Consider the following 23,679-nt stretch of genomic DNA (forward strand, 5'->3'; position numbering starts at 1 on the left):
TTTTCTTCTGACAAATGTACTTTTGTCGCTTTGGATACAAGCGTCTGCTAAACTCCCTAAATTTAACTTAACCGTAGGACAAACCCCTGAAGAAATGTTACTGTGGCCAAAGAAGACGACAAAAGATAACTTCCTTCATTTATTCCACATAAAGCAGATAGTTATGGGTCAACATACAAAGTGAGGCAATAATTAATTATTAATATCAAGTTATTACACTGATTAGTACAAATGATCCAAAAAGCAGCCAGCACCATGCAAGAACCGACCATTTTACACTTATCTCTACATTCTTTGGCTTCAGGTTCGGCACAGATTTAAGTTTCTTTGAACGGCCCGTTCGTCATCAAAACTTTTCTTACTCCATTAAATATCTCGTTAATTGTGTGAACAGACCTGGACTGTGTGGGAGGTGATCCCACTGCAGTCTCTGCCCTTTAGCTTAGCTTAGCTTAGATATACGCTACATTCCCTTAAAGGCCCAGAGCGCTGCGATGGCCATGTGGGCGGAGGCCAGTGTGACGGAGGAGCCGCTGCTGCTGGCGGGGGTTGTGGTGGTGATTGGCATGGCGTTGGTTCTGACCATCTGGTTGGGCTGGATGGGTCTGTAGGTGTTGACCATCAGCACCGACGTCTCGTTGCCCACTTGCACCGTGCTGCTGAAGAGGTCGATCTGGGAAGAGGGAGATGAATGAGGACCAGTATAGCAGAGGACCAGAGCCAGCTAACAGACTGCCACACAAAAAACCCAAATCCTCTCCCTCACTTGGGGTTCACCACCAGGCGTGAGGCCCGTTCAGTCAACTGATCCGTTTGAACAAACAATCTATAAAACAGGAAGTGACTCACCGCCGCTCTGCTGACTTTGATGGAGTCTTTGAAGACGGACCAGGTCACTACTTCATTGCAGCTAGGGGTGGTGAGGGAGCCCAGGTAGCGGTAGTACTTGGTACGATCCACTCCATCCAAAAGGTCATCCAGGGATATGTTGGCGGTGACATTGACATAATCACCTGAAGCCAAATACAATATTTAAGAGCATTGCACATTTATGGGCTTGTTACTGCAGCCCTCACATTGCATTGAGAAGGCACCTCAGTAAAATGTAGAGTTGTTCCGATACCAGTATCGGAAATTCCTCCGATACTGCATTTTAGGCAGTATCAGGTATTGGCGAGTATGCAAGTCTGTGCGCCGATCCGATACCATCACGTGACTCATCATTGTAGCTCATTTACTACACAGGCAAAGAACGTAAAACATATGCGGTGTTATGCTGCGTTCGTTAACAGTCGGCGGTGGAAAGTCGGAATGGGAAACGCCCAACTACGACCCAAGTACGTTCAAGCTACCAAATCATAAAAACACAGATGCCCAACTACAAGAACACAAATGTATAATTACAAATGTAAATTATCTAGTTCTGATTAGTGTGCAGTTAAAATACTAGATGCTTTATCGGTATATACACTCTGTATCGGCCGATACTCAGGTATCGATACTCAGTTCCGGAATCTGTATCGTAAGGAAAAATTTTTTTTTTTAAAAAGATATCGGAACATCTCTAGTAAAATGTCTAAGGGAACCCTGAGCCACTCACCACTGTGCGTAATGTTGTGGAGGTACGATGCCAGTGTGTCCCAGTTGGTAGAGGCAGTGGTGGCGGGGCCGTCCAGCTCCTGCATCCCCCGAGCAGGAGAGAGTGGGGAGAAGCATGGCCAGTAGATAACCAGCACATTTACAGTACATTTGTCAGAAGAAAGAAACAACAAATCGCTGTTGGTACAGTAAGGATGTTCATAGAACCAAATGCCAACCACTAACCATCGCTAGGTTAACTGATTCCCCGTATACAACAAAGATAGATAGCATCATGTAGCATCTTATCCTAAGTACTATTTTTAAGTGCTAGGACGTATAACATACAAGTGTGTACATTAAGTGTCTAAGAGGGGAGGGTGGGGGTAAGGGGCAGGCTATGCAGAGTCTAGGTGAACTCTGAACAAGTGAGTCTTGAGTCTTTTGCGGAGGCTGGTGAGCGACTCTGCGGTCCTGACGTTGGCGGGGCTGCTGGTCTCTAGACCAGTGGGACCAGCGTTTGTGTCTGCTTACCTCGAGGAAGAAACCCAGCGCTGCGATTGAGTCAGGGTCCGCCAAAGCCAACGTGGCATTCCCGTTGTAGATCGCCTTCATGTTCACGATGTGCATCTAATTCATAAACATGCAAACACAAACACATCAATCTCCTGCCGTTACAGTCGGATGGAACAGGTGGTTATTTGTTATGTTTATCTTAACTTGAGTAAAGGATAAATCACAGAAACAATCAAGAATAAGACTTATGGGCCATTGAACCCAAAGGGTTCAAATACAATGGTTTAGGATCCATGTTTTAATGTCAGCAGTTTAGATTGAAGGCAGTCAGTGAGGAATCTAGCTTAAAGCATATTTGCATTGTACACAATGAATTATTCATTATAATAAATGAATCTGCATTATGTCTACTCTCCACCTACACCCAAACTTAAACGTGGTATAAAGAGTTAATTAGTGACTTAAATAGTGAATTGCTTGCCCAATTATAATTTTCTGGTGAGATACATTGAAGAAAATAGGCAGGGGGCCCACAAAGACTGCTTTTTTATAGGGCCCAGAGTTTTGTGCTACGCCCCTGCTTCCTGACATAGCACTGCGTTGTGTGGGTGATGAAGCTCCGCCTGAGCAGCTCGTTATTTAATGATACCAGACGTGTTGTGTCCGCACACGCCCTCTCCTCACTGGGAGAACAAGGTGCCCTGTGGATGCTCAGCCTACCTCCATAGGGTAGCGCTTCCCATTGACCGTGTGCTCCGAGCCTGGCACCCTGGAGCCGTTGCCCCAGTGGAGGTGGAACTGCAGGCTCTGGTAGGTGCTGTTGGGCAGACCCCCTCCTGACACCGTACTGTTCTCCAACGTCACCTTGACTACAGAAAACCCCCACAACCAGCAGGACGTGTTACACAACAGCAGCTCACACAACCAGGGCAAACGTCTTAGTGTCTTCAGGTGATGGTCCACAAAGGCTCGAGCAAATGTTACTTGAGAGTCTTTTTAAGCTAATTTTAACTTGATGAAAAGCCTAATCCTACATTTGGCAGTTGAAGTCTGCATTACAAATCAGGGCGTGAGTGAGACTCTTACCGGTATGTCCAGTGTTCTTGATCTTGGTCAACCCTAATTTGTTGTCATAATTGGTGAAGGAGAAGTCAACCAGTGTGGCATCTTCTACGGCCATGCTGGAATTTATGTTAATGGGGGACTGCCTGGTCCCATTGCAGAAGTCAGGGGCTATCGTCACAGGCCATGTGGCAGGACCTGAAATGTGAGTGGACATACTTAGCACCAACTCATACTTAACCCCTGCAGGCCTAGAAACAGAGTAGTACAGGATGTCTGGTGTCTGTGGTGGGAGGGGGGTCTCAGTGTTGGTTGCTCACCGCATACAGCATCATGGTAACACCAAACTGCACAGAGAAACACAACAAAACATTTCATGAGACTGTCAACATGGTCATGGAAATATGAATTATTAGTAAACATATGATAAAAACCTTGTTTACATTGACACTAATAAATAATTTAAAAAAAGGCATTAGTTTACATTCTCCTCACACGGAGGTGTCGCCACCTCTCTCTGATTGGACAGACCAGTTTTAGACCAACGCCAAATTGGCCGAAACTTAATTAGGAATCCGACCCATAATTGGCAATACACAACTACGATCAACGATCTGACAGAAGTTGTGGAAGTCAGATGTCACTTCCAGATTTAACCGATTTTTTTAATATTGATCGTCTCTCACCGTCCTACTAAGAAACTAACAAATAATAATGGAGCGTTGTCGAACTAAGGGAACTACTTTTCTCAGCGTATCAAAACATGGGCGCTCTGGTCTCCATCCGCCACTACAGGCGCGGCAGCGGAACTCGTTTCTTCACTTCACCTGCAGACCAGGTGAGTCCAGACCAGCGCATCTCTAATGTAAACGGGTTTACTTTGTATTTGAAGACTAGACACGCAACATGATTAGCAAACAATGCGTATTGCGTGTATTAGGCCTACTTTGCTTTGAAGTTCGCTTATGCTTTTTCCGTGGTTGCCAGCAGGATAAAGTTGCACGCTGTTAGCGTCGTGCAACCTTTAGTTCAGAATTAAGAAGTTATTTTGCTGATGCACTCAATGGCTTCCAACATTAAGAAACGCGACTTATTTAGCGAAAACAAAGTGGAAGCATCGTTCTTGTGCCTTAGCGTGACGCGTTGTCTTCCTCCCCGTTCGCAGTGAGACGGTCCACGCGGAGCGGAGGTGGACATCATGAGGCCCAGCTGGGGATCGGCGGCGTCTCCTCATATGTTTGAATGATTGAATGTCGCTGGTGGTCTTGCTTTTAATAAACTTTGATCTGACAATCAGGAATGCGCTTGTTTAAATCACCGATCAATGAAATAGGCCTACTTTTTATTTACTGGGTGGGTTCACTCTGCAATACAACCCAAGTATATTTGTTGAAGATTATGTATATCAATGCCTATTAAATAGTTCGTTTCAACTTAATTAGCAGGGCAAGTATTATATAACGGTAACTTTTGGGTCGTTATGAACTTTAACCAACAATCCCAGAGATCGACGTCCTTTCCACCTCCTTGACCTCAGTGTTCAGGTTGTAATATCACAATTAGAAACTAGGCCTACAGGTTCAGGATACGATAAATTGAATTACAAATTACAGGTTCGGTTTTAACGGTAGTTCACTCATTACGCAAGGCTTCTCGGTGAATAACACGCCAGAGGTGCGTGGTAGATTTCACGTTTTGAGGCAGACTCACTCAGCGATACAAGGGGCCCCGTCTGAGTGTCTCCGGAGAAAGGTCAGTGGGTCCGGGCCATACCCTGCTTAGGGGAGTTCAACTTTCCTCCCGGAGTCCATGTTCCACACAAAGTAACAGAAGAGGACTCACCGATGTCGGCACAGCGGCCTTGTCCCGCTAGGGCGCACAACACGAGCAGACATCCGAGCAGCTGCATTTGGACCGGTTTCAGGGGGCTTCCTTTGGGCTGGTGGACCTGATGGTTCAACAACGCCTAAAGTTAATCACTGACCTGCTTTTTACCTGAAATTCATCCATCAACATTTGCAATTAACATTCCAGCAGTTCTCAAATCAATGTTCTGATGAAAAAAACACTAAAATAACTGGCCTACATTTTTAGGCTTAATAAAACATGGAAATACAATCCGGTGTGTTACCATGCGAGGAGGGAAGGACCTCGAGATGACGGGTGTGAGAGATGCTCTGGTCTGCGTCCACCTGATGCCTTTTATAGCTGGAGGTGGGGCGACACCGCCTCTATGACCTCACGTCTCCTGCAGCAGACCGGCATGCAGATAAGCACAGGCACGCAGACTTTATTTATGGAATATAAATTTCGTGCATTTTCTTCTTTTTTTTTTTATCCCAGAGACTATATGAACAGGGGTTGCACGTGACATCGCAATAAGCAGCGACATTTAGAGAGTTTAGGATATTTATCCTAGCAGATTTATGTTGTTATGTTAATTAGGTGTTATTTAGGTGAGAATATTTAGGATGATATTTAGGTGGTGATATTTAGGATGTTAATTAGGTGTTATTTAGGTGAGGATATTTAGGATGTTATTTACGTGATGATATTTAGGATGTTATTGAGGTGATATTTAGGTGATGATATTTAGGATGTGATTTAGGTGATATTTAGGAGGTTATTTAGTTTTAATTAGGATATTATTTATTTAGGTGATGAAATTTAGGATGTTATTTAGGTGAGGATATTTAGGATATTATGGGTAGTTTTGTCATTGTTATGTAATTTGATGTTATTGGTATTTCTGATCATTGTTTCTGACAAATTATTGCTAATTATAGGGAGAAGTTCTGAAACATCTTCTGAAAGTATCTTTTGCACGCGAGACATGGCAAAAACAAAGCGTTAATTAGGATAGGTTACGGTATATTTATTTTTATTCATGTTTTTTAATTAATCCCATGAGGAAGACCCATATCAAATATGCAATTAGTAACACTACGCATCCAAATGTCACATCATAGCCTCATCACTTTCTCGCCCCCCTACTCCAGTGGCTGCTTGTTGGACTTGACCACAGTGTCGATGGGTGGGCTTAAACCAGTACATGATGGGTAACATGGTGTTCAACACAAAGCCAATCGGAGTCCAGGTGTTTGGTGGGGACTGCCCGGGGGGTGCAGCTTGTTGAGAGAGAGTGATGATGCTGTTATGTGTCTTCACGTGTTAAGATGTTCCACCTTATACCATGTGATTCTCCCCGGGGTCCTGAGGCTGGAGGTGGGCCTGAGGCCGGAGGTGGGCCTGAGGCTGGAGGTGGGCCTGAGGCCGGAGGTGGGGCTGGGGGTGGAGTTGGGCCTGAGGCTGGAGGTGGGCCTGAGGCCGGAGGTGGGCCTGAGGGTGGAGGTGAGTCTGAGGGTGGAAGTGGGCCTGAGGCTGGAGGTGGGCCTGAGGCCGGAGGTGGGCCTAAGGGTGGAGGTGAGTCTGAGGGTGGAGGTGGGCCTGAGGCTGGAGGTGGGGCTGAGGGTGGAGTTGGGCCTGAGGCTGGAGGTGGGGCTGAGGCCGGAGGTGGGGCTGAGGGTGGAGGTGAGTCTGAGGGTGGAGGTGGGCCTGAGGCTGGAGGTGGCCCTGAGGCTGGAGGTGGCCCTGAGGCTGGAGGTGGGCCTGAGGGTGGAGGTCGGTTGAACTAAGGTCCCAGAGCTGGAGGTGTTCTGTCAGGCATGTGATATTCGTGATATTCTGTGAAGTTGACAGGAAAAGTGAGTTTTCTGTTTATCTGTCTCTCCTTCAAAAGAGGGGCATTACCTCAAGGAGACTTCCTGATTAATCACACACTATGTGAAGTGCTTTGAGTGCCTTAAAAAGTATATTATAGTGTTAGTATTATGAGTCAGAAGTACATAATGAACGACAAAGCACAGTTTGTGTCAATTCTTGTAAAATCCCTGTTCACTGCTCTGCGAGAACGCAGGATGTGAATATCGCCCCCTTTGAATGTAAGGAGAAACGGCCTATAGAGCGGGGGTGAAACTGCCCCCGTCCCCTAAAGATAATGGAGGGTGGAACCGTGTTCCCTTTGTTGAAGGACAATAGCCTTCTGGGAAGGGGGTGAAACTGTTCAAAAGACTCGCTCTGCTAGAGAGGAGACCGGTATGTATGCATACATTAAAACAGGTCAATTTTCTACAACTATTGTGTGCTTTTTTGCATTTCGAATTCTCTTCTGTTCTAGACGCAATATCTCAGAAATAAATCGCTGTGACAAATCGTACATGTCGGCGTGAACATATGCGACACGATACACGTAACCTCGATTCCCAGCACATAATTAGTTCAAATTCCCCCAATTCTTGTTCCCTATCCAGTGTGCCATGTAGTGTTCCGCATATTTAGAATAAGTAAGTGAGTCAAACACAGCATGGTACGAGTACTTGCAGAAGATGAGTGAAGGGAGCATGATGTCAAAGTCCGGGCGTGGGCCAATCAGCTGAGCTCTGTCCTACCGAGTTCATCCAAACCACATGCTGTCCGTCTTCAGTGTCGGCTGGATAAAAGGCTCAGAGGCTGTGCCTTTTATATAAAAAGAAAAGAAAAATCCCTTACCTCTACTATTTAACCTTTATTAAACAGCAAGGCCTGTTCAGATTAGCCATCTCTTTCCAAGTGCTCCAGGCCGAGGAAGGTGGCAGCTCAGACAACAGGATTTTCTAGCGATGACGACAGCATAGATACGAGTCATTTACATAATTAATTTCGGCCATTCCTGCTCAGATTAATTACATCAATTTAGTGCTGTCAAACGATTAAAATATTTAATTGCGATTAATTGCATTAATGTAATTTTGTTTCATGTCGACCGTTTTGCCCAGGCAGCCCAGTCCTTCTCCTGCCCAAACTCCCCTCGACTTTGGGAACCTTAGCTTTGGAGGGCCTTCTGCAGAATCCTCGGTCCACCCGCCAGCCTATCATCTGGTCTCCACCACCAGCACCACTGCATGATTCATTCAGTGATTTTCCCCGTGACTCATAGGCCTACCTCTAAAATGTACAATGGTCATTTTACATTAAGGGCGTTTATCAGACGCTTTTACATTTGTCAAAAGAAAGATAAACAACAATATATCGCTGTCGGTACAGTAAGGATGTTCATAGAACCAAGTGCAAAGCACTAACAATTGCTAGGTTAACCCACTCCCTGTATACAACAAAGATAGCTAGGATAAGATGCTAGACAATGTGAAGTACGTTAAATGTGAAGGCTAATTACTTTTGACGAAAGGGGAACATCTGAGATACAACGTGACAGAGGTAGTTACAGCCTTAAAAAAGACGTTTGAGAACATCTTTTCAAAGACAGTGAACTTTAACCCTGAAAAGATTACATAACCCTGAAAGATTACATTTTTGTTTGATTGGCATTTATGTCTAACGCTGACTGACTGATTGGCAGACAAGATAAGCAGTGTGAAACCACGAGGAAGAGCATGTCAGAAATGTGCTCAGGCTGGCTATCTTCTGCACGACACCGCCACATGCAGATGTATCTACTGCTACCGCTCAACTATGTACAGCCAGTGACGTGATCGATGACTTGATATCCATCCAAACCAGAAGAACCACCAGTTTAATGGAGTTCAAACAGCAGGCTGCTGAGTGTCATGGCCGACAAAGACTTAACAGAATGCAGCCATTCAGCCTGCTCTACCATTATCCAAACAGGGACATTGAGTCATCAATTTGATGTTTTTACTAGTCATCCATCAAAGTTTGATGAAGAGAATATGTTATACACTATGATAAAACTATCCAGGATGCGTTGCAGTAATATGGTGTGATCTTTTGATTTACTGGATGCAACTGGGTCTAACTGCTGGGAAAGCAATTGTCATAGTGTTTTTTTTTTACAGCATTATGTGTTGTCTGAATATCTTCAAACATTAGTTCATTCCATATAATTCTTTCAGGCAGAAGCGGGCCACCTATTACTGGCCTGAGGTTCTGAATGAGCTGGAACAATCAGCAAGGGGACCTTCAAGATTTGGGTACTTTTATTTCAACACAGTTTTTACAGGTGTTGCTCAAAACATGAATTAAGTGCTCCTTTGTTTTTCCACTGGTAGTAGACTCATCTTCACAAGTTTGGTGAATCTCCTGCCTGTGCCCTGGAGCAAAGGGAGAAGACCCCTCATTAGTGTTTTAGTGACACCTTTCTATCCCAGGGCCCCTATTTCACCAACAGGTGGAATCACAGGACGTTTCTGAAGACATAAGCAGACCAGTTGGTAGAATCCCCTGGGTAGGCTGGTGGACTCATGTTTTAAACAGTTTGTAATGGCTAATCACACACACACACACACACACACACACACACACACACACACACACACACACACACACACACACACACACACACACACATATATATATATATATATATATATATATATATATATATAACCATATATGTGTATGTGTGTGCATATACAGTACACTGTATACCGTGTTTCCCACAGACCAGGTATGTGTGGTGCCCCCCTGCAGGGTTGGCAACTTTTGGTTTTTGGCCAGAGTGAGACTCTGTAGAATTGTATAATGCTTACATTATAACAGGGTCCGCGGGTGGAATTGTTGACGGGGGCGGGGTAGTTGGATTGCGGGCGGACGGGATTGTTGTGTTGGATTGCGGACGGACGGGATTGTTAACGGGGGGAAGGGGGGGGGGGGGGGGGAACACAGTATATACATACGTGTATATGTATATAACCATATATATGTAGGCCCCAGCAGTTCATTATTCACAAGTGCAAAAACCAACATTATTTATTTTGCTGACCACTTGTTTTTATCTTGACGAAAGCCTTGTAAGTAAAGTTGCTCTGCTGCTTTCTCGTAGATCGCACCATCTTTCCCCGTCTCCGTTAAACGCGACTGCATCACCTTCTCTCCCATGATGGTCAGCAGCGCGCGGATTTCCTTGTCTCTCCAGTTAAAGCTACTCATGTTGCTATGTCATCAACACCTCCACCCCAGTCCTGGCCCTGGTAACACGATGCCATCTAATCACATTTACATGAAAATGGAACCCCCAATATGTGTAGGATTCGAGAGGGGACATTGGGGTGCGAATCTAGACGGTATATTACCTCGGTCAGTGTAAATGCATCCACCATGTCGGGAAAAAGTTTCAAATAAGACGGGCATATTTGGCAGTGTAAAAACGCTTGGTGTTGTAGCCACATCAGGCTGAATCCACCAGACACATCTCATCCGACGTAACCCGAGGCGGGCGTGGCGTGAAGCTTAGCGGGGCGGCGCACCGACGTGTGCTTGTGCGCGTCAAGGCGCCGCCGGTGTGGGCTTGTACTTAATAAATAAATAATGGGTGTTCTTTTTGGCGCTGCGCTGCGCCGCGGTGTGTGTAGGGCTTCACTCAATGATCAATGCCCATGTTGACTTAACGTGACAACTACTTTAGTGACGGCCGGGTCCCACCCAGGTCAGCTAATGCTGGCTTGATGGAAGGACTCTTAAACAAAACGTACTTCACATATCCTCCAGGGATCTGCCTCAGGTGTTCTCTGATATAAGATGGTACCACTTCATATGCCTGGTCTCAAATGGTCGTTATATGCAACATCAACGCCGTTTCTACAGTAAAATCGCCAACAGGTTTAACCATTTACATCCCGGCCCGATTCTGACCCACGGAAAATAGCGAATGCCTGAAAGTCATTCAATTAAATGACATTTTGTTAGCACAGCCCTTAATCCCAGCTCCAGTCTCAAAGGAAACCTCACAAATCTCATACCTATTTCCTCCAAACCAAAATCAACCTTAAAGCCTTAAAAACACCATCAGGATGGGTCTACTTAATGTTAGGTCTCTTAATAACAAATAATGTTTAATTAATGATTTTATTACCACTTCTAAACTGGATTTTATGTTTTTAACTGAAACAACACCCATGCACACCCGTGGCTACGTCTCTAAACACTTTAAATATCAGCCCATACCACCGTTCAAGTCCTCCTATCATGATGAATGAAGGAGAAGACAACGTGAAACGCAAGTGAAAGCCCCCGACTCCCGACTCCTTACTGAGCAGATTATAAACTCAATACAATAAATTATCTTACAATAAATGATTAGATAGTAATCATAAGTAAGAGTAGTTATAGGCCTATTATTTTTTACTTCAAACCATTTATTTCTATTTGAAATAAATAATGATGATTAAAGTGTTGTATTACTATTAATACATGAGACAAATAATGATGGGTTAAGTGATTTATTTATATTTATATATTAAATAATTAAGGATGATTAAAGGTACATTTGTAACATTGCCCCCGTGTGTTTTAACCATCACTGATGGTTGCAATATTCCTAAATCGTTGTCATTGCAAAGTTGCATTTTCCCTGTTGCTAAATATCGGAGTGTTATTCACTAATTCCACAACAAGTTTGATACCCTCACGATTTTGCCTATATCGCCTTATCAATTCGCAGTCTTCCATTGTCTCCAAAACATTTTGTCTCGCAGCCATTTTCCGATTCTTTGTGAATAGGTCTTACTGAGTTAGGAGTCCTCTCGAGGACTTTTAAGCTCTCCTAGACTTAGGTGCTACTTTTAGGCCTAAAATACTTTGTGAATTGCTCTTAGTGAAAAAAGTTAGAAGTCCTAAATTTAAGATAGACACGCCCATTATTTTTAGGAGTTACTCCTAAATTCGCCACTTATGACCTACTTTTATCCCTAAGATTCTTTGTGAATACGGCCCCTGGTTATCACAAAGGGTCTCAATGTTTCAGAGCTCTCTGTGACTGATCCTTCACTGTCAGACCACTTCTGTGTTTTCTTTAATATATATTTTATTCCCGACATACAGACAAAATCAAATAGGCCTACTGTCAAAAAATGGTATATATCAATGAACATTCTAATGCATTTTTTAAAAAGGCCATCTCCTTGTTACCACCTCTCAACCCATGTTCTGCTGATGATCTTGTAGAAAACTTTAATTTGAAATTTTTGAAAGTTATAGATGTCATTGTCATAAAACGATTTCTGGAAAGCAAAAGGCACCCTGGAGAAAATCTGCTTTTGTAACAGCCCAGAAAAAATAATTCAGGAAGGTTGAACGCATATGGAGTATAACAAAACTTCATATTCACCATGACATCTATAAAGAGAACCTCCGTGCCTACAATTTAGACTTAAAGGGCCCTATCTTGCGTCCGGCGCAATTGACTTTCTACACCGACGCAAAGCTGATTTCCCCCCGCAGCAACCAGGCGCCACTACACTTGCGCCTGGAGAGGCGTGTCGGCGAAAAGCAGGGGCGTGTTCCGGCGCAAATGATACTTGGTGCTATTTTAGTGATCTAAAAAATGCGGCAATGCAATTGCGCCACTGACTGGGGCCTAATACCTGGGGCCTCATTTATAAAACTCTGCGTAAAACCCTCCCTAAAACATTGCGTATGCCCAAACCTCAGAATCTGCGTACGCACAAAAATATTCAGGGGCCATATTCACAAAGAATCTTAGGGCTAAAAGTAGGTCATAAGTGGCGAATTTAGGTGTAACTCCTAAAAATAATGGGAGTGTCAGTCCTAAATTTAGGACTCCTATTTTATTTTACTAAGAGCAATTCACAAAGTATTTTAGGCCTAAAAGTAGCACCTAAGTCCTAAGTAAGTAACTCACTAAGACCTATTCACAAAGAATCTGAAAATGGCTGCAGCACGACTGAATGCTTTGATCACAATGGAGGACTGCGAATTGATAGGGCGATATAGGCAAAATCATGAGGGTATCAAACTTGTGGTTGAATTAGTGAATAACACTCCGATATTTAGCAACAGGGAAAATGCAATTTTGCAATGTCGACGATTTAGGAATATCGCAACCATCAGTGATGGAAAACACACGGGGGCAATGTTACAAATATACATTTAATCATCCTTAATTATTTGATATATAAATATAAATAATATAGGCACTCACCAGTCACCGTACTGACCACTTCTAAACTCGTGCATGAGAATCAACATAAGGGGGCGTTAGGGGCCATTACTCTTATTACTCTCTATTTATCCTTAGTATGAGTAGGTCTCAGCGGCTTAGTGAATTACTTTTAAGAAAAAACTCCTACATAAAAACTTTTAGCGCGAGTTAGGAGCAATCCTAGCGGTAAGATGAAAAGCTTTGTGAATACAGCCCCTGATCTTAAAACATTGCACTTTCTAAAATGCGTTTTTAACTTTGCCTTTATTTTCTATCTATTTTACTTTTTTTCTTTTACTTATCTATTATTTTATTTTTATTGTATGACAATGTTTATATGTGAAGCACTGAGTCTGCCTTGTGTATGAAAAGTGCTATATAAATAAAGTTGCCTTGTCTTGCCTTGCCTTGCCTTGCCTTACAGCATTCCAGCCCATTTTTAACTCAAAAGGCATACATCCCTACTGGTTCAGATTGAATGTTGATGATCATCTTGTGTGGTTTAATGTGTGTGCGTGTGTTTATGTTGATCACTTAATTAGTTTGGCAGGTCGCAGGTATGGGAGGAAACAAATCTGGTGGCTGTTGAAAGGCTCGCCTCACTCTGGAGCCGTCAGAGCGTCTGTGGGTCTGTCTGCTCGCAGGCCACAAGGCCACAGCCAGGATGAGGGTTAGGGTTAGGGTTATTAGGGGGCCGGACGTTGCCACAGAGAGGGAGGCTGAGTACGGCATCAGGCCAGGGGAGAGGGGAAGAGACGGGTCAAAGACACGGCCGTCTGTTGAAAGTAGTTTGTTTGACTTTTGCATCTAGACTCTGCATTGCCACCCCCCAACCCCCCCACACCCCTCTTACGCACTTATTGTATGTTGTACGTCCTTGCACTTAAACAACAACAACACAGTACCTAGCATTGTGTAGCATCTTATCCTAGCTATCTTTGTTGTATACGGAGAACGGGTTAACCTAGCGATTGTTAGTACTTGGCATTTGGTTCTATGAACATCCTCACAGTACCAACAGCGATATATTGTTGTTTCTCTTTCTTCTGACAAATGTACTTATTGTAAGTCACTTTGGATAAAAGCATCTGCTAAATGCCCTGACTGTAAATGTAGTTTTGTTATAATCAAAGAGGGAGGGGAGAGTTATGGGGGCAGGATGGTCTGGTAGCTGTTATAACATGTTCAGCTCCCAGACTCTAGGGACGTGGATCTAGTCATCAGTCGAATCCATGGGCATCACAGAGCAAGAGTCCTGACCCCGACCTGCTCCTGAATTCACAGTTGCTCTGGATAAAAGCATACGACTGAACTAAGCATCAGACAACGTATGGACAACTTATAGGAAATTGGGGAACTGGGAAGAACAGGCGCTTGAACTTGCAGCTATCTTAGTGAATTAGCTAAGAGAGTTGGAGTATGAGCAGAGACAATCATCACATAGATAATTGAATGTTCTTTGTAATAATGTTCTTTGTAATAATGTTCTTCCCTTAATGCTGAACAAATTCTTTCCAACATGTGAGGTTATGCTTCTTTAACTTGCCATGCAGCGCTGTTCCCCGTTAGATATAGCCGCTCTATTTACAACAACCACGTGTTCTATAGAACTGGCTGTATGTTCTATAGCTGCAGTTTTTTGCCCTCTGAAAGTCTCGAGCCTGCTCACTAGAAAGACTTCCCTCCGTTACACTGCCCTTCGAACGAGGTGAAGATGAGTATGATTGTCTCCCTGGCTCAACACAGCCACCATCTTTTAAGATAAAGACACACATGGAATTTGTTTTTAGGTGAATAACTGGAGGAGGAAAAACACAATATAAATTAAAGCTGCAAGCAGCATTTTACGGTGCCAAGCTTAAGCCGACCAATAAACCATCAAGACCCTGACAGGCCATTAAAGCCCTGACGCAGACCATGGCTGATAGACCATTAAAACCCTGACGCAGACCATGAAGACCCTGACAGACTAACCCTAACCCTAACCCTTGACAATTAAGACCCTGACGCAGACCATGAAGACCCTGACAGACCTGACAGACTAACCCTAACCTAACCGTAACCCTGACAGACTAACCCTAACCCTAAACCTAACCTAACCCTAACCACTAAGACTGTGACGTAGACCATAAAGAGTTGACAATTAAGACCGTGAGTCATAGGTTCTTGAGACATATTTGTTCAGCATGAGGATATGCATGTGTGAACAAAGTTTCATGTCTGTAAGTTAAAACGTTTACGAGATATGCTTGTTCAAAATTTGCATCTTTGGACTGTTGCTATAGCGCCACCTTTAGGCAGATTTAGATACAATTTGGACAGTTTCATCTTGACCCATGTGCCTTGGACCCCAAGTTTGATGACGATTGGGTTAAGTTAACCCTGCCTTTTGGTGTTAAGTTAAATTTTGACGATTTTTGATGATTTTTAGCCTATGGCGGCCACGTTGTTTTTCCAATCGACTTCATTTTACTTGAGCAGTTGTAACTTTGGTCCCCAACAGCCACTAAGTTGGTCCCGCTCAAATCAAACATTGCGTCTATGAACTGTGGCGATTTTAGTGACAGGCTACGCCCATTTCGATGCCACGCCCTATTTGAAAATATGTTGACTTTATCTTGTTTATCTTGACTTTGAATTTGATTCTGAACAGCTTTTGTATTGGAGTCAAGATCATAGGAGTCCAATTTGATGTTGATATGAGCATTTAAGGCTTTTCGCGGACACCCCTTTTAGAAGTCAATGGCTCCTGGGTGCTTTAATCTTTATTGTACAGACTAATCTTTAAGTCAGATTGAAGACATTGGTCCATAGATGGGATAAAGCATTTTTGGCAAAGTCAAAAAACCTGGGATCCTTAGGGAATTTAATGTTTTTAACCAAATTCAAGATGGCTGCAAATCTAGTCGCCGGAAGTCATAGGTTCTTGAGGCATATTTGTACACCATGAGGATATGCATGTGAGAATGTTGGTCCCGCTCAAATCAAACATTGCCTCTATGAACTGTGGCGATTTTAGTGACAGGCCACGCCCATTTCGATGCCACGCCCTATTTGAAAATATGTTCTTGAGGCCAATTTGTTCAGCATGAGGATATGCATGTGTGAACAAAGTTTCATGAGTGTAGGTCAAACCGGTTACGACATATGCACTTTTTTTTCGAAACCAGCCCAAACTGTATGTACCCGCCGCCCAATGCTAACTGTTCCAGCCTAAAGTGATGAAAATTAGCCCAATTGGGAGGGGAACAGCCAAATCTTGCAACACTGGTTGCAAGATCCAAAATTTGATCAGGATGATCAGCGTATTCTGGAGTTTCTAACCATATACATTTGCATAGCTGTTTCGATTAGCAATAGTTGCAACACATTGGGTTGGAGAGTTTGAAGTTTAAAATATCCTACCAGGTAGAGAACAAGTGAAAACATATCATTGTGGGCTAAATTGGCAATGGCTGGGGCAGAATGGTTCTCTGCTTACTAAGAGCAACCAACCTGTCCATCAGGAAACCTGAAGTAATACCTTTAGCTAATGAAATCATTGGTGGAATATAAAGGTACTTCTTTGGAAGCTACCATCAACCGTCCCTTGGAACCATTTCCTTGCCACACCTTAATAATAACATAACTGACAGTTATGGAAAAGCCTCAGCTTAGATCTGGTGATAGGCTTCCATGACTGTAAGGCAAGGCAAGGCAACTTTATTTATATAGCACCTTTCATACACAAGGAAGACTCAAAGTGCTTCACACACAAACATTGTCACACAAAAAAGAAAACAATAGTTAAGTAAAAAGTAAAATAGATAGAAAATAAAGGCAAAGTTAAAAAATAAATAAAATAAAATAAATAAATAAACATTTTAGAAAGGCAGAGTTAAAAGAAATGCATTTTAGAAAGTGAGAAAATAAAGGCAAAGTTAAAGTTACTAATAAAATAAAATAATAAATAAATAAAATAGAGGCATTGTAGATTTAAGATTTAGCAGAAAGCTAAAGCAAACATAAAAGTCTTCAGTCTTGTTTTAAAAGCTGTCAGAGTTGGGGCAAGTCTTAAATCCTCAGGGAGTTTATTCCAGCTATTTGTTGCATAGTAACTAAATCCTGCTTCCCCATGTTTCGTGTTGACTCTGGGGATAATTAACAGATTGGTCTCAGAGGATCTTAGTGGCCTAGAAGGCTTATGTAGTGGAAGCATATCAGTTAAATATTTTGGCCCTAAACCATGTAGGGATTTATAGGTTAGCAACATGATTTTAAAATCAATTCTCTGACATACAGGGAGCCAATGTAATGATTTAAGAATTGGTGTAATATGTTCACATTTTTTGGTCTTTGTTAGAACTCTAGCAGCAGCAGCATTCTGAACAAGCTGTAGTTGCCTTAGAGTTTTTTTTGGGAGACCTGTAAGGAGACCATTGCAGTAATCAAGCTTGCTAGTGATAAAGGCATGTACAAGTGTTTGTAAGTCTTCGGTAGACATGAGCCCTCTAAGTCTAGTTTTTAAGGTGATAATATGCAGATTTTGTAACTGATTTGATGTGACTGTCGAAATGTAAATCTGAATCCATGATAACCCCTAGATTTCTGGCTTTGATTGAGGTTTTCAGGGACAGAGATTGAAGGTGTTGGGTAACTTTAAGCCTTTCGGTTTTAGCACCAAATACAATTATCTCGGTTTTGTCCTCATTTAGTTGAAGGAAATTTTGGCACATCCAGTCTTTGACTTGCTCAATGCACTGGCACAACAGATCAATGGGCTGATAGTCATTTGGTGATAGAGATACATAGATTTGCGTGTCATCAGCATAGCAGTGATGGTCAATATTGTTATTTTGCATGATTTGCCCTAGTGGGAGCATGTAGATGTTGAATAGAGACGGTCCTAAGATCAAACCTTGTGGGACTCCACATGTCACGTTTGTTGATTCTGAAACAAAGTCGCCAATGGAAACAAAGTAGTTCCTGTTTTGTAGGTAGGACCTAAACCAATTTAAGACTGTGCCTGAAAGCCCCACCCAGTTTTCTAATCTGTCCAAAAGTATTGTATGGTCTACAGTGTCGAATGCAGCACTGAGGTCTAGTAGCATTAGTATTGAGATTTTGAGTCTGTGTTAAGATGGATGTCGTTTACAACTTTAATAAGGGCGGTCTCGGTGCTGTGAAGGGGTCGAAATCCGGATTGGAAGGTGTCATAGCAACAAGTTGATGCCAGGAAGTCACTAATGCCGCTTTTCCACCGCCAGTACCTACTCGACTCGACTCGACTCGACTCGACTCGCCACGCCTTATTTGCGTTTCCATTGGCAAAAAAAGTACCTGGTACCTAGTACCGGGTACTTTTTTTTAGTACTACCTCCGTCGAGGTTCCATGCCAGCGGAGTAGGTACTTTTGTGTGACGTAAACAGGCTGCTGGTAACTGATTGGCCAGCGGCTGTAAATGGGAATATTCACTCAAGTTAAGTTGTGTCCGGCGTGGTTGGAGTCCACGAACCCGCTCCCGAGGGGGACACTGATCAGCGTTTCGCCGTGTGTGTCGCTCCTTTCCCGGGGCTAGAGTTAGGCTGCGCGTCGTTATGTGTGTCGGGCGTGGTTGTGTGTGTCCGGCGTGGCTGGAGTCCACGGACCGGCGTTTCGCTGTTTCGTTTCAGTGTCGTTCCTTTCCTAGGGCTCGAGTTTCGCCTCTATCAACGTTACCGTATGACAACAATAGACGCGCAGTCATTGCGCTTTTTATTTTATTTTATTTCCCATCATAACCTTTCCCGGGAATCAGGAAATAGTCTTGATCAGATTCAGATTTCCCGGGAATCGCGTCTCCCGTGATTAAAACCTAATGACGACCCGCCCATGGTGGAGAGGTTCTTTTCTACGACCCGCCCACATTGAAGAGGTACTTTTTTAGATGGAAACGCAACCAAACCGAGTTGAGTCGAGGCGAGGCGAGTCGAGTCGAGTTGGTACTGGCGGTGGAAAAGCGGCTTAAGTTGCTGGAGAACAACTTTCTCAATGATTGTACTTATGAAGGGTAGATTTGATATTGGTCTGTAGTTGTTAATAATAGAGGCATCTAGGCTCCGCTTTTTTAAAAGGGGTTTGATAACTGCAGTTTTTAAGGCTTTTGGGAAAGTGCCTGATTGGAGAGAGTTGTTAACTATTTGCAATATGTCTATTGCTAGGCAGTCAAAAACATTCTTAAAGTGGTTGGTAGGTAAAGTATCAAGGCAACAGGTGGATGGCGATTTTTGACGATTTTTAGCCTCTGGCGGCCATGTTGTTTTGTCAATCGACTTCATTTTACTTGAGCAGTTGAAACTTTGGTCCCCAACAGCAACTAAGTCGGTCCCGCTCAAATCAAACATTGCCTCTATGAACTGTGGCGATTTTAGTTACCTTTTTGCCCATTTTGATGCCACGCCCTATGTTGGCTTTAACTTGTTCAGAATTTCATTCTCAACAACTTTTATATTGGAGTCAAGATCATAGGAGTCAATTTTGATGTTGATATGAGCATTTAAGTCTTTTTGCGGTTTAAACCACACCCCTTTTAGAAGTCAATGGCTCATGGGTTTAAAATGTAATGTACAGACTAATCTTAAAGTCAGATTGAAGATAATGGTCCATAGATGATATGGGCTAAAGGATTTTTGTCAAAGTCAAAAAACCTGGGATCCTTAGGGAATTTAATATTTTAAACTAAATTCAAGATGGCGGCAAATCTGTTCGCCAGAAGTCATAGGTTCTTGAGGCCTATTTGTTCAGCATGAGGATATGCATGTGTGAACAAAGTTTCATGAGTGTAGTTAAAACTGGTTACGAGATATGCTTGTTCAAAGTTTGCATTTTTGGACAGTTGCTATAGCGCCACCTTTTGGGCCAATCAGTGTAATATTTGCTGTCTGTTAATCTTGAGTCAGCCTCTACAGCTGTAGTAAGTTTCATAAAAAGCGTGCGAGTGGTTTAGGCTGTGTGAGTCAAACATGGCGGAATAATAATAAAACTAACGATTACAATAGGTTGCCTCGCACTTTGTGCTTGGCACCTAAAAATACAGCAATAACGTTTATTTGAGTATGTGTCTGCACTTCTGACCCTTTATTCAATGCCGGAGGTAAAAACAGTGGCATCGTTGAGGTTGAACCAGGAGCTGACCTCATCCTCCTGACCTTATGAAGCTTCCTGATGGGTGACTGGTACTGAATAGTAGTCTATTGATCATAGTAGTCTATAGATCACAAGTTTAGTAAATTCCCAAGTGGTTAGCGGGTAAACACACCATTTGTAAATCCACTACCGTGAATCTTTCACGATTTACTCGGATAGACCAAATTTGTTTGTTGATATGCATCTGATAGACCAAAGGCAGGCCCTGTTGGTTGAGTGGTTGAGTGTCATGTTTCATGTTGGGCATAATCATGTGATACTTATTTGAATTTGTTGGAATGTGGGTGGATAATGGTTTTAGCAGCCTCACCTGGCTGAGTCTGATTGGACTCTGGGGCTGGGTGAGGCGGCACACCTGTTGCACATTGAGTAATCAGTGGGCACGGGTTAAACCCGCCATCACCACACATTCTTTGAGATGTCCTGTATGGCAACATGGAGCACCTGGTCATGTAGCATTATCTGCATCTACATTTAACCCCATTCCACCTCACCACCCCTGCATCCTGTGTTTATAGGAGCCCAGTCATAGGTGTGTAGCATGTACATTGCTACAGAATACTTAATGACAATCAGATTATACTTTTGAAATATTATTGATATTCTATTGATCAAACTGCTGAAAATATGTGTGAACGACGTTGATCTTGGTAGAATTAAGGTTGAATCTCACCTGACATGTAAACTTTAAAGGAACATATCTGAGGTTCAATAGTTTCTATTCACTTGACATGTTGATCTATACAGTGAAATTCAGTTAATACTAATATATATATAATATTAACTAAATGCAGATATATTATATGTTCTTGATAAACGTGAGTATCTCACACAATATTGACTTGTCCAGTGAGTGACAGCTCATACTAAACTGATAAAATGTTGATACTCAACTGATACTCAATTGTGGACTGTCCAGATAAAGGTTAACGTATCGTACACCACATTAGAAGTTAGACTGCAAAATACTGTAATTGATTGAAATACTGTCTATAAAGGTAACTACTTTAATATTAAATTATATATTTCAGTCTGTTCTCCTGTCTGTGCTCTAGTCTCTGTTCTACTATAGTCTCTGCTTCTACAGTCTCTGTTATAGTCTGTTCTACTATAGTCTGTGTTTTAGGGTGCTTTCAGACATATAGTTTGATTGCTTTGGTCCGCACCAGGCCAAAAAATGATACAATGTAGCAAACAGACGGTTGGTTCGGTTCGGTTTCACATATGCATATTTCTAAACGAACCAAAATAGACCGCGAAGACTATGCCAGTTTCGCGCCACTCACGGGCCACTTCCGAGAACAAAATGGAGCGACAGATTTTCGTTGTGCTCCTGGGCCTGATTCTCGCCTATTACATTGTATGTGTCGGTAACTTTGAGCAAACTATTCAGTTTGAAAATGAGTCGCGGCTGCGACTCGAAAACAACGTCATGATGCATTGGAGTCGCCGACGGCGCATTGCTCGCCACTTCAAACAGAAGAGACGTGCCCGTCTCCTGAATGACCGCAGATGACCTTTCTCCCTTAGCTGCTTGCAGAATAGCGCATAAACGTCGCTGTTTTTATGGATCGTGGCAAGTTCCTGTATGTGCTGATCCGACCAAATATTTATGAGGCATGTTATCTCTTCACTAGTCCACGTTTCTCCGCAGTTTGAGGGTTTTGGGGATTTTTTCATCTTGAGCCGCCGATGAATAAACAAATGGGTAAGCGTGAGATCAACAGGAAATAAAAAATTGAATAATTTGACCCATAATTCCGTGCTCCCAACACCCACAATGCATAGTTTTGGACCATTTTTTTTCGGTTGCTTTCACACCAGAGGAACCGCACCAAATTTAGGGAGATGGAGCGGATCGCTCCATCTCAATGCAAATGTACCGAACCAAGGGACCAAACTCATTTAGTGCGCACTAAATGCTGTATGTGTGAAAGCACCCTTAGTCTGTTCTACTATAGTCTCTGTTCTATTCTGTGTTCTAGTCTGTTCTCTTCAGTCTCTGTTCTAGTCTGTTCTATTATAGTCTATGTTCTAGTCTGTTCTCTACAGTCTTTGTTCTACTGGTCCTCTCTAACAGAATCTTTGTGGCAGTCTGTTCTCTAGTCTCTGAACCAACAGTGATGTCTGTATGGCTGCTGACCGGTAAACTGTTTCTGAATACAGGCTGATAACACATAATTGTGTATCGTAGCATTTTCAACTGTTTCCTCGTTGTCGGACATTGTTTAATCTTTAATCTACCTTTGATCTGTAACATTGTTGACTTAGGTTATCTAAAGATCAATGCACATTCTTCCCCTCAGCCCTGACTCACTCTCAGATCCGTCATGTGTTTGTCGATGTTTAACCTCTAACCCCTTTTGAATTCAAACCGCCCTTTGGTTTTCTGTATCAAAACAATATCAAGTAACTGGTCTGGAACAAGCACAGCAAAAGAATGTTTAAACTGAAGTGTACTTTTACTGTACCACGTGTTACTTTCCATTGTATTACTATGTTGAAGGCTGCCTGTCACTCAAACCCACACTTATCTATCACCTAGATTAGCTTGCCATGCTGCTGTCAGCAGGTGTAGTCACAAGACGTGATAGGATCATGAGGAATGCATGCCGGAATGCTTATGGCTATGAGTGACTGGGTACGATTCCACTCAGGGCACGATGAGCCTCAGTATCAGCTATGCACAAGTTTCTTTTAATCACAGTGTAGCCCACATGATATGTCATGCTAGCCATCATGCCAGCCATTATGTTAGCCACCATGCTAGCACACTGCACTAGTTAGCACACTGGTGTTGATGACAACATAGCGAGATATCTTGATAAATTAAAGACTGTTTACCGAAAATGTAACAAATCCTAACATGAATTATTTGGTGTAAACACGGAACATGTCTTTGGTGTATGTTTTGGTCCCCCTTGACAGAATGAATATGAGGACAGACTGAGGACACAAATGAAATAAGCCATGGTCAGACAGTTGTTGAAAGGTATTCTTGCTTCATTCAGAGATGACAGGGTGCAGCGATCTGAGCGGCTGTACAGGTGAGGCTGGCTTTCTTTTCCAAGCTTGGCCAGAACACACAAGACGATGACCACACTAAGATTTTAATTTTCCTTATAAGAAGACCTGAGAGGTTAAAGGTGCCATGACATGCCACCAGGTGTGGCATGATTAGCCGTTACAAGCCATTTTCGAAATCTGCCAGAAAGTGGGCATGTCCACCTAGATGTGTGCTGGATAGATCAGTCTCCATCAGCCTACCCAGTGGACTGTAGCAAACATTGCTCAACTATCCATCACACATCTAGGTGGACTCGCACACCTGTGATGTCTTAAGGGGCAGATTTCCAAAACGTCTTGTAATGGCTAATCACACCACACCTGGTGGCATGTCATG

At 42.9% G+C, this 23,679-nt stretch overlaps 1 protein-coding gene across 1 annotated transcript; it reads right to left on the bottom strand.

The window, feature by feature from the left end:
• Positions 1-127: 127 nt before the first annotated feature.
• Positions 128-5,065, bottom strand: LOC311355200 (carbonic anhydrase 4-like; the record flags this gene model as incomplete). The annotated part of the gene is made up of 8 exons (XM_084474934.1): positions 128-673; positions 850-1,013; positions 1,601-1,679; positions 2,113-2,208; positions 2,815-2,963; positions 3,181-3,354; positions 3,477-3,503; positions 4,999-5,065. 8 exons carry the CDS (start codon positions 5,063-5,065, stop codon positions 464-466), a joined length of 966 nt encoding a protein of 321 aa, XP_084331060.1. The 3' UTR covers positions 128-463.
• Positions 5,066-23,679: the final 18,614 nt, after the last annotated feature.

This window comes from Micromesistius poutassou (assembly GCF_964030765.1).
Source record: "Micromesistius poutassou genome assembly, chromosome: 11".
NCBI classification, from domain to species: domain Eukaryota; kingdom Metazoa; phylum Chordata; class Actinopteri; order Gadiformes; family Gadidae; genus Micromesistius; species Micromesistius poutassou.